We start from the raw sequence: 12500 nt of genomic DNA, 5'->3' as shown, positions 1-12500 counted from the left end.
ATAAATTTTTTTCAACCATTTCAGCTGGTAGGTCACGTTATTAAGGGCGGTGGTATTGCGATATCAGGTCAAGAACAACGCCAGTTGGGTGGTGGCTTTTTAGAAGGGGAAGGTTCTCCTCCAGGTGAGTAATTAAATGTACGGTACAGAACAACAATCAAAATCAATCGATTTTATAATATCCCCCTCCGTCTCTCCCTTCAGTCCTCATTTTTCTGTCTCTCTCATTCTATTTAATTATACGAATATACTCATTAATAATTCACTATTAATTTATATAAATTTCGTTATCGTCATAATTTTGACAAAACAATTGGATGATATTTAGATCGAGATATATTATTTCAAAGGAATTAATATAATAAACAATAGTTAATTATAATTAATTATTGATTATAAAAATTTTGTTTAACAAACTATCATATATCTATAACATATATCTACGTATTTTATTTAACATATAGCATGTTACATTTACATATTTTCTCAAATAAAACAACAATCTAAAGATTATAGATTAATGTTCATCATGGTATTTCCAATAAAATAGTTTTTTTCTTTTTTTACAAATGCAGGATCGGGTGGTATGTTAGGAGAAATAACAATGGTTCAATTGTACAGCGTTGCTCTGACAGCTGGTAAGGCTCATAAAGATCACAAACATCACCACGCTCATCATTACGAGCACGACACTACGAATAATACACCAAGGCCGATAACAAGGCAACCGGTTACAGGACCGCCTTTACCTCCTAGTCCATTCTTAACTGGAGGTCAAATTAATCCCCAAGTAATATTAATCATTCTAATGATTGTGAATAATAAAAAAAAATGTATGTTTGTAATTATTATATGTATATATTTTTTTTTTCTGATACGACATTAACGTTTAGGTGAAAATCAATCCGGGTGCAACATTGCAAATTATTCGAAACGGAGTGATCATGCGTCATCCAGCATTACCCAGGGAACCACCACCACAACCCTTTCCACCAGCCAATCTCGAAAGTCTCTCAACGGTGATCCCATTTGTTTCGCAGTCACCAACACTGCCAGTAACTTTGCAACAAGATTCCGGAATATTCGGAAATCCTTTAAGTAGACCAACCGGTCCTTATCACGAACTTTTCAAAAGAGAGGAAACTGTAACGAAGAGGGAAGATATTTGGGATAAGATTGATACGAAAATAACAACGACGTCTAACTCCACTGTTGTTGAGAACAACGACGATGACAACGACGACAAAGTTTGTTGAAATTTTTTCATTTAAAAAATTAGCGAAAAAAGAGAACACATATTTTTAATACATATATATATATATATATATATATATATATATATATCATACAATTTCCTTCTTCATTTTTAGGTGAAGTTCATTGATAGGATCAAGGACGATACAGAGAAAACGTTGAAAAAACATGGTACAGAGAAAAAGAAAAGAGGAATCCTGCAATTGTCAGATGGTTTATTGTTCGAAGAAAATTATGCCGTACCTCAAGGATTGGACAATGATTATTTGTCTGGTTTGGCCAGTTTTGATCTTCAATCGGTCAAGCAAGATAACAAAGATGACGAGAGAGAACCAGCTGAGGCTGAAGTTAAAAGGATTATGGATATTTGCGATGGCTGTGCCGAAGAACCTTTTGAAAAAGCCTTGATCATGGGATGGAGATCGGTACCTAAAAAGGTTTACTCCGGTGCTCTCTATATACCTGCTGTGCAGGTCTGCAAAGCTTTTTAATCGATCCTTCTCCTGGCTTCTCCTTGAGAGAATTAAATATCATATCCCTTAAAGGTTTCACGAAGCCTAAGAATGGCTGATAGATAAAAGACAATCATTTCATCTCATCTCATTTCATCTCATTTCACTTCTCTCTCTCTCTCTCTCTCTCTCTCTTTCTCTCATACACATGCACACAAAATATGTTATCTTTATATAGATTCTTCATGAGAAATCATAATGAATATTAATCTCTATCATATTTTCAAGACCGAACAAAAAAAAAAAAAAAAAAAAAAAAAAAGAAAAAGCTTGTTCGAAAGCAGTATTATATAGATGAATAATGATAATCTATTTTCTTTTCTTTTTCTTTTATTCTTTTATTCTTTTTTATTATAATCAAGTAGTTTAACTTTAACGAGAGTTTTCGAGATAAAGATGTACTTGTTTGATTCTATTTAACAAAGTGATTCATTTCACTTGAGTCCATCGTATCTCAAATACAATTTGAAATCAAATATTATCTTTCAAGATGATAAAATCTTTTCTTCGTATATATTAATATATAATATATAATATATAATATATAATATATATATATATATATATATATATATATATATACATGTATACACATATATATTATATATTTCGAAATTGCAAAAATAGAACGTCTACAATGATGTTCTCATAGTTGTATTAAAATAGAAAGTAAATACCTTGACAAAGGAAAAAAGAAAAGCTCCTACCTTACTCTTGTGAATATGTTGATGTTGATACTCGCTGTCAAATTCAGGCTCACTGAAATAACTTTGATCCTCCCAATGAGGTGGCAATCCTCCACCGCCTGGTATACCCAATGGACCAGGCATTCCAGCGACTCCATCGGCACTTTCAAATAGTTTTAAAACGCTTCTATCCCTGATATCTCGTAGATGTAACCTACGAATTAAAATAGGATCAATCGTATAATGTATTATGAATTTGTTTTTATGAAATTAAGAAAAAGAAAAAAAAAACAGATTATGAAGAAGAAAAAGTTGTTAAATCGATACGAACGAATCCAAAAATTAATAATGACGTGTCTAGGATTTGATTAAAAATAAATAAATAAATAAATAAACAAATAATAAGAATAAGAAAAAGTTTGATAAACAATTTGGATAAATTAATTCCTTACCTGTGATCTTCTAGCTCGTAGAAGACGTTCTTGTTACTATCGTGTATGTAAACCTTTACATGTGGACTGTCGAGATATTCCATAGTTAACTGTTTTGGAAAGCTTCTGACGAAGAGAGCCTTTACAGTGTCTATGCTGGTTATTTCGTTTGGGAGAAGTGCCCTCTTCGTCTCGTTCCTGTACTGTAGGAACACCAGTCCTGGGGAATCGTCAACAGAAACGAATCGTTCTATCAGTGAAAGCGTTTATCAAAGTGATCCGATATTAAAAACATTTTAAATATCACACTTATGTAGATATGTTACGTATATGTCTATGTTAAATATTTTTTTTTTGTTTTTACAAAAATTATTATCAAAAATTTTGACGATTTTAAAATCATTCGTATCAGGATATACGAAAACGGTTTTTTTTGTGTCTATGTACAATATATTCTTTCAATAAGTTTTATATTTTATTCCATTGTCAGTATAATTATTTGTTATTTTGTATCTAAATTTTTTAAAAATTTTACATAATAACAAGACAAAAGATTAGATTATAAAGGATTAATAAAGATTATATATGTCGTTGAGAAGGAAAACATATTCGCGCCTAACTTTTTTCTATGTTTGATACATATATACATACGAATCTACATATGATGATTTAGAAGTAAAATAAATTAATGAATAATAATAATGATAATAATAATAAGTTATATGCTCGTGGGTCGTGAGTTACCTAATGGTCGCTCCAAAGTTTTACTTGGAGTTCGGACAACGGGTAGGCTACTTCTTTGTTTTCCACCCCTTCGAAAACCAGTACTGGAGGTTTCCACTTCGGACATGATGCCTGGATCATCGTCGAATAGCATCGTTGACGAGGGTGGCGTGTAACCGCGCAGAAGAGGCGACTGAAAGAGACAAACGATCAAAAATTATTATCCCAAACGAAAATTAACATGATTAATTTTCTTTCTTTATATCATTAACTTAATCAATTATTTAACGACAAAGAAAATAACACAGAGTCCAAATGTAATAAACAAATATTCTCGCATGCAACTCGTGCCACATTGGAAGAGATGTTTGTGTGTAAATGTAAAAAAGAAAAAATAAGAAATAAAAGGAATGACGATTTGTATCAAGAACATTAAAAAAAAAAAAAAAAAAAAAAAAATACAAAAAAAGAAAAAGAAAGAAAATGTAGAAAATAACAATAACAACAACAAAATTACCTTTCTCTGGCGAGACTTGGTCCCCATCTGTAGCGGCAGCAGTACACGGAAACACACATACAAGTGAAACAGTTAGAGTAGTGTAACAAAAAAGAGAAAATATAAGACGGATCAAAAATCGTCAGATGCGAATAAAAGTCCTTTCAGGTGATTAAAAAAAAAAAAAAGAAAATAAAAAAAAAACAAAATTAATTATTACTTTTCACAACACTTTGTAGGATTATATTTAAGATTTGCAGTTTTTTAATCTAAGGGATTTATAAGTTTACAAAATAGAGAAAAAGAAAAGAAAATCATTAAGAAGTCTTGGAAAAGAGGCTAATTGATTTCTTAAAAACTCATTTGGATACTTTTCTGGATACACCTAGGGACTTTTGGCTCGGCCTATATAATAAAAAATATAATCTTACGAAAAACATTCTTTTTTTCTTTTTCCATTTCTTTTTTTTTCCGAGACAAATAGAGATATAGAAAGAAAAGATAGTTCGATAAAATTGACAAAAATATTATTGTAAATAATAAAGTTGGCAAGACAAGATCGAGCATAGGGTTTAATATCATGAATTTAATGGGAAAATTTTGTTAAAAGGTAATTAAGACAAAATTCATAGAGTAATTAAGAAAGAATTCATTCATCAATCTTATATATATATATATATATATAAAAGATTAAAAAATGGGACAGATAAATAATAATACATTTATACGTACGTATGAAATACGGGTTCCTTAGCGCAAACGAGAGAGTTTCTTTTAACTGAGAAATATTCGCAAAGGAAAGATGAGAAGATTTTGTTTCTTTTTTGTGACAAAGATGAGAACGAGGATGTTATGTATGTGTGTGTGCGCATGTGCAAGTGCGTGTGCCTATAGTTAATTAACTGCTTCCCTTAGTTAGGCTCCTCCTTTCCTTCTTTGTGCATATATATATATATATATATATATATATATATATATATATATATATATTTATCGTTCAACCTCGTAAACGCGCCTCTCTCTTTCGTCTTTCCTCAATCCGTTATAATACGAAGTATGTACATATATCATTATTTCTTGTATTTTTTTTCGTTCTTTTTTTTTTTAACCTTTTGCACCATGAGATCATCATTGGCTACGTTCCAATTTATTCAATTGATCCGATCAATCATTTAAAAATTATTCAGAGGGAAAATCTTGAATTATTATTCCAATTAGATTATTTATACTATTATTATTATTATTATTATTATTATTATTATTATTATTATTATTATTATTATTATTATTATTGCTATCATCATTATAATTGCAGATAGTTAAACATTTTTATGTATACTTATTTTCTATTTTTTGTAATATTAAACTACTACGATATACTAAATATTGTGCAATTATTAATATGATACTACAAATTAATTATTTTACTATTAGATTATTTTTAAAAAGGATTAGAGTAAAATTCTTCCATCCAATGTTAATTAACACGAATTACATATTATCTATATATTCGTAGATAATCATTTGTTATATATATGTGCAACATTATTTTTTATCCACGTATAATAATATTATATTACAAAACATTAGCAACATTTAGTAATAATAATAATAATAATAATAATAATAATAATAATAATAATAATAATAATAATAATAATAATAATAATAAGTTGAATAATACATTCTTTTGAAATAAAACATGTATGTAAACGGTACGTACTCCATATAGATGAGAATAATTTTATGTTGCAAAAGGTTAAAAAAAGAAAAAGAAAATAGGAAAAGTAAGAAAGAAAGAAACAAAGAAAGAGAGAAAGAAAAAAAAAATAAAAAAGAAAAACGAAAGAAAATAAAATAGATGGAAAATGAAGAAGAAAAGAAAAATAAGAGAGAAATGAATAAATAAATAAATAAATAAATAAATAAATAAATAAATAAATAAATAAATAAATAAATAAATAAACATAGAGTCAAAGTACGGATGCACGATGCTATTTATGTGTACAAAGATTCACCTCGAGATCCATGGTGCCGTATTGGCTATGGGGTGGCGGCAAGTGACGGGGATGAAGGGGGTGTAACTGTTGGCCCCCGGCGTTGAACTGCTGATGATGAAGAGAGGGTTGATGATCGCCACCAAGGGTGTGCCTTCTCGGCTCGTCCCTCGAACGACTCCCACCACCACCACCACCACTACCCGAACCGACCCTTCCACCTCCGATTTCGTTTCCTCCGACACCACCACCCCCACCGACTCCACCACCGATCCCAACCACACCTCCTCCTCCACCGCCACCTCCTCCACCACCACCTCCTCCTCCTCCAACTCCTCCGCCTCCAGCACCGCCGCCGATGCTACCGCCGCCCCCGCCACCGATGCCGCCTCCACCACCTCCGGCGATGCTCCGTCTACCCGGCGTAAGAGTAAGCTCGTTCGAGCCGACTTCACCCTCCACCCTGCCGGATCCACCTGGAAAATTTATTGACAATTTCTCCTTAATGCGATATAACGTTATCATTTCTTTTTTTATTTTTTCTTTTTTACTCATTATAAACTTATATTATTTATACTTATATACTTATCATAAGGGCTCTTTTCTCTTCTATTTTATTTTTTTTTACGGAATATAGTTTTACAATACGTTTTGATTTTCAAAATGAATTATTTCTTTCTTTCTCTTTTTTGTTAACTGTTTGATTCATCAGTAAATGCAATTTTATTTTCCAGAGAGTGAGAAAGAGAGAGAGAGAGAGAGAGATATCACCAAATCAATTTGACAGATTTATTAAAATATTTCTCTTTAATACACTCTTTAATTATGTTCCAATAAAATAATTTATATTCGTTATGATTTTTTTCCTTTTTTTTAGGTATTTGAAATATATTTTTTCGGTGCGTGTTAATTTTCAGAGATATTTTCTTCCTTTTTTTTCTTTTCCTTCTTTTTTAATGTAACAGCTCAACATGTCCGCTGTTTCGCTTTTTCACAGATTTTTATAATTAATTTCGTTCAGGGGAGTTTTATTTTTTTGCAAAATATTAAACAACAAATAAATTTAATACGGATTAAAAAAAAAAAAAAAAAGAAAGTTTCTGGATTATCTAAGAGTTTTTGAAAGCTTTCTTGAAAAACAAATTCACTCTTTTACATAACATTTTTTAGGCGCTATTTTACAAACTAGGCTTTGTAATCTGAAAAAAAAAAAATAAAAAATAAGAGAAAAAAAAATAAAAGAAAATATAAAAAAGGAAAAGTCAATTTAAAATGTCTTCGGAATGAGTAAACGATTTTTAAAATCATCTAAGAACATTTGGCCCAGCCTGCAGTTATTCATAGAACTGACATCATCGTTCTATAAAGTACATCGTATAAAAGCTTTTATAGTACTGAAGTTTTTTAAAAAGCGACTGACACAAAAGGAATTATAGTTTGTCGATCTATTTTTTCTAAAACTAGAACGAGTGTGGACCGATACTAAAGAGAAAGGGGGGAGGGGGAGAGGAGGGAGAAAGAGAGCGAGATAGAGTAATGCGTTAGCATGAAAATAACCGGAAATAGTTATATGTTGGTAATGGTGCGAAAAGCTTCCAGAGCTACTTCTCAACACCAAAAATAATCCTACTTGTCTGTTGGATATGTGTATGTATAATTTTTTTCTTTTTTTTTTTCGATTACTAATAAATACCCACATGATTAGAGTTCTGTTTCCATGAAATACATTGGAAATTTTTTTTTCTTTTCTTTTTCTTCATTTTTGATTAGATTCAATTAGTTAGCGATAAATCATTACAAATCGTTGATTTATTAAGCGTTTAAATTGAATGTGATTTCAATTTTCTTTTTTTTTTTTCAATCATTTTCTTTTTTTTTTTTTTTTAATTACTATTAACCTTAATCGAGCCTCAGAGAATAATTATTTTAACACGATAACACAAGATAATGAAGAACAATTCTATTTATCTAATTTTTGATTTATTTACTTTTTTTTTGATAACTATAGAGAACTAAAATAGGTTACACAAAAAATCATTATCGATTCGTGTGTAAATAATTATTCGTAATACGATTTTATTTTTCTCTTTTTATATAAATTATCTGACGAATCCGGATCTTTAGAATTTTCTTTTCTATTCATATCTTTTATTTTCTTCCTTTTCCCATTATTCTAACCAAACGCGATTATTATTTTAATAGGACGATTTTTCTCTGATAATATCAAATGAGAGAGAGAGAGAGAGAGAGAGAGAAAGAGAGAGAAAGAGAGAGAAAGAGAGAAAGAGATATAGTAGAAATGAGAAAGCGTCGAATTGTCGTAGCTTGAAAATTTGTGCACGGAAATAGGTCGGTTGTCGCAAACGACATGGTCAAAGGGGACCGAAGAGTTAGCTCGCTACTGAGCTGACGAAGGAGAGAGAGAGAGAGAGAGAGAGAGAGAGAGAGAGAGAGAGAGAGACAGAGAAGGAAGGAAACTTCTGCTTGGCATGACGTTGTCGAGTCTATCGTCCAATTAATGACGAGACTCGAATTCTGGTACACCAGAGAGAACGTTGGCCAAAGTACGACGTATCTCTGGACCGTAGTCTCCTATGCGTGCTTTGCGGATTTCAAGTAGAATGATTTAGTCAGTAATCTAACGTTTAAAGCAACGATGACGTATATATATATATATATATATATATATATATATATATTTATATATTATACGATACATTTTTTATTTTTCCATTTATACAGTGAACTAGTTTGATAAAGATAAAAAAGAAATAAAGAAAAATATATTAGCATACATTATTCATATGCTACTATAATTAATTTTATGATAGCGTATGAAATTCTGTAAGTTTAGAATTACGTATTATATATTTATACATACGTGTATTTTTTTCTTTCTTCTTTATCTTGTTTTTTCTTTCTTTTTTTATTTATTTTAATTTTATTCTATTATCATTGTATTGATTATTTCATTCATCATATAATAAAATTTGACTTGATTTGAATAGCATAGTCATTTTCACAATCGAAATAGTATAACTTATACTTGTTATAAGTAAAAATATTGTATAAAATAAATGGTATAATGATATAACGATGTAAAACTTAAGCAATATTTAATTATATCGTTTATTATATTATAGGATACACACCTTTATAATATTAAAATATATCGTTAATCTATATTAGAATATAATATTATATGATAATAGTTATCAATTATACTGTAACATTAATACCTTTGGAATTTTTTTTTTTTTTTCTAAAACGCGCAAAAAGAAAAAGAATTGATTAATAAATAAAGTTTTATAATTAATGACCTAATTAAATAAGTTAATACATCGATTACATATGCTATTAATAATGCTTTTATTTAATTTTCTTACTTTCTCTCTCTTTCTCTCTCTCTCTCTCTCTTGCTCTTTCTCTTTTCTTTAAAAGATTCAATTATGACAACATATTATTTATATTACTGTCAATTCGATAGTAAATACGCTATATGCCTGGAATAGTCATTCGTCATTGTGATAGTGAATATAAACTTTCAGTAAAACGTTTCTCTCTTATCCAAATTCAACAAAATTTATTTTTATCTCGTTTTTCCACTTTCTCTCTCTCTCTTTTTATCTCGATCTTTTATATCGTTCAATATTTCTACGTATACGATTAATCTCTTTATCACGTAACATCGTTCAACGTTTGAACACAACTTAAACGCCATCCTTTGAATCAATATTTCAATATATTCAAAAATGTAATTATATACGGATTTAATGAAAAGTAACAGTAAAAAAATAAGTACAAAAAAAAAAGCAAGAAGAAAATTAGATTCCACTACCTTTCAATTGATCGTTCGGTCGTTTCACTAAAAACTCGTAGTTTAGTTATTTAATACAAACATGTCAGTCGTCGGGATTAGAAAAGTTTAAAAATAAAAAGATATCAAATTTTACACTATCTTTCGATTAATTATTTCACTAAAACTTTTTTCGCATGATTTCTTTCTTTTGCATGTTCGTTCGATAGAAAATACGCCGTTGTTGGAAAGAAGGGATTAAAAAAAAGAGAAAAAAAAAAAAAGGAAAAAACAAAAGGACAAACAGAAAAAGAAAAAGTAAATGGAAAACGACGGACGAAAAAAAAAAAAAGGAAAAGGAAAGAAAAATCAAAGAACCCTCAGGAAATTTGTGAACGTCGACAATATTTCGTATAATACACCAAAGTAGAAAATAGCACTATATTATAGTTAACGTTTAGTCAGACTGGTGACCGAACGAGGGCACGATGCGTACTGCGAGAGTAAAGTTTATTTTCAGAGCCGTGAACGCGTGCTAGCGTCAGAAATCTAATCTATCGGTCGGAAATTCGAACGATAACGATGGGAGAGAGAGAGAGAGAGAGAGAGAGAGAGAGAGAGAGAGAGAGAGAGAGAGAGAGAGAGAGAGAGAGAGAGAGAGAGTGAGAGAGAATGAGACAGAGTCAGAGATATAGATAGAGATAGAGAGATAGATAAATTGCTTGAAAGAGAAAGAGAGAGAGAGAGAGAGATAGAGAGGGGAAGTGAGAGATATAGATTGCTTGAGAATGAGTGAGAGAGAAAGATAGAGGGAGAGAGGAACGGAGAGAGGAATATAACGATGGCAATGGCCGTTTCGAACCGATCGATTCTTGAACGAGCTGTCCGCGATTAGGTTGATATCTCGAGGGATAGTAAATCCTGGACAAACTGTTGCGCAGAACGTTCCGTTCTTAAGTACATGAACGATGCATGCTCTCGAACGGATTGAGTATCCTCTTGGAATGGTCGTCTTTAAATAGACGTAAGGAGTATCATCGTCTCTCTCTTTCTCCCTCTTTTTCTCTCTTTCTCTCTCTTTCTCTCTACACTAACGCTTAAGGAAATCTTAGAAGAGAGCATGGTTAGGTTCGATGTACGCAACACAACCAACGACCCTGATCGTGATCATGATCGTGATCGTGATCGTGATCGTGATCGTGATTGTAATAGTGATCGTGATCGAGTCATGCGTGCATACATTCATACGTATATATATATATATATATATATATATATATATATATATATATATATATAAAGACATAGATCGATATTACGAAGATAAATCGATCCTAAAATGAAGCCTTAATAGGTTAATGCATTTGTCAAATTTTAGAAAGGATAAAGAGTGGACGAGAATAGGAGGAAAAAGTTACTAAGTGATTTTTAAAATCAATTAATCATTTTACGAGATTACTGGACCACCATGTAGAATTTCGTTGGAGCTTCTAGTTTTGACGTCTTTAAGTCTGTAGTTTTATAATATGAAGCAAAAGTTAGTAACGACAGCGACGCGAAAAAGTGTAATTCATTTTTTTTTTATGTATCAATTTTTTTCTTTTTTTTTTTTCTTCGTTTTTTTTTTGTTTTTTTGTTTAGTAACCCAGGAACTTTTGACCCATTCTACATAACGAATACGATTTTATAATTCATTATAAATTGTAATAATACGTTAATCGAATTGATTTTTCTTTGTAGCATCTCTCTTCCGTTATTGATCATTTCTATTAAGGATTTATTAGGAACTATTAGTATACGTGAAGATATTAGAATAGATAGTTTTAAGTTAGGCGACATATTCTATTACAAATGTTACGGATTAATGTCAAATTTTGCCTACATTTTTTACATTTTTCTAAATACATGCAAAGAAAAAAAAAAAGAAAGAAAAATGATTAAAACGAAATGAAAAATTAGAGACAATAGACTTTCAGATTGTTATTCCTTCGTAAACGTTATTCACAGATTTTCCTTGAATATTTCAACACTACGAAAAATCGATCAAATTTGTTTAAGGGATTAAGTAAAGTCGGAGGTGTGATAATTTTTAAAAAACCAATTTCGAGACAGAGAGAGAGAAAGAGTGAAATACATCACGTCGAGTGGATGCATCGAATCTATTTTGCAAAAAAAAATATGTATCAAAAAGCAAAAAAAAATATAGGGGAGGAGCGGGAAGAAGTCGATAGCCGATTAAGCAGCTATTTGTGCACGTTCCAAGAACGACTACGAGGGCTTTCTTTATTCCAACGTTATAAAGAGAGAGAGAGAGAGAGAGAGAGAGAGAGAGAGAGAGAGAGAGAGAGAGAGAGAACTTAGGAACAATGGGTGAAGGGTAGGGCAGAATCGAGCGAGCGAATGAGAGAAGGAAAAGAGAGAGAAAAAAGAAAGAAAGAAAGACAGAGAGAGAGAGAGAGAGAGAGAGAGAGAGAGAGAGAGAGAGAGAGAGAGAAACCTCCGGAGAGGTTGGCCATCGTCGACGTTGCATACGTACATAGCCAGGCCCATTCCTTTAATTTCACCCTTCTGCAAACCCTCGACCAATGTCGTCCTCCTCGTCTCT

General features: G+C 31.0%; 2 protein-coding genes across 9 annotated transcripts in view; one reads left to right on the top strand and one right to left on the bottom strand.

Moving 5' to 3' along the window:
* Positions 1-2465, top strand: part of LOC124430129 — an 11421-nt gene extending 8956 nt beyond the window's left edge. The window contains exons 5-8 of the mRNA XM_046976277.1: positions 25-124; positions 576-790; positions 894-1247; positions 1371-2465. Of these exons, the coding sequence (XP_046832233.1) occupies positions 25-124; positions 576-790; positions 894-1247; positions 1371-1745 (1044 nt within the window). The 3' untranslated portion in view covers positions 1746-2465. The remainder of the gene's footprint in view (positions 1-24; positions 125-575; positions 791-893; positions 1248-1370) is intronic.
* Positions 1-12500, bottom strand: part of LOC124430128 — a 108600-nt gene that overhangs the window by 48074 nt on the left and 48026 nt on the right. For all 8 annotated transcript variants that reach the window (XR_006943671.1, XM_046976276.1, XM_046976272.1 and 5 more), the window contains exons 4-8: positions 6121-6575; positions 4124-4150; positions 3628-3799; positions 2905-3115; positions 2474-2666 (exon numbers count right to left, since the gene is read on the bottom strand). Coding sequence is in view for 7 of the 8 variants with exons in the window: in XM_046976276.1 (XP_046832232.1) it covers positions 2474-2666; positions 2905-3115; positions 3628-3799; positions 4124-4150; positions 6121-6575 (1058 nt within the window). In the remaining variant the exon portion in view is untranslated. The remainder of the gene's footprint in view (positions 1-2473; positions 2667-2904; positions 3116-3627; positions 3800-4123; positions 4151-6120; positions 6576-12500) is intronic.

Source organism: Vespa crabro, chromosome 17 (genome assembly GCF_910589235.1).
Source record: "Vespa crabro chromosome 17, iyVesCrab1.2, whole genome shotgun sequence".
In the NCBI taxonomy this organism is placed as follows: domain Eukaryota; kingdom Metazoa; phylum Arthropoda; class Insecta; order Hymenoptera; family Vespidae; genus Vespa; species Vespa crabro.
The sequence above is the reverse complement of the archived record's forward strand: the minus strand, read 5'-3'. Positions and strand labels throughout refer to the sequence as shown.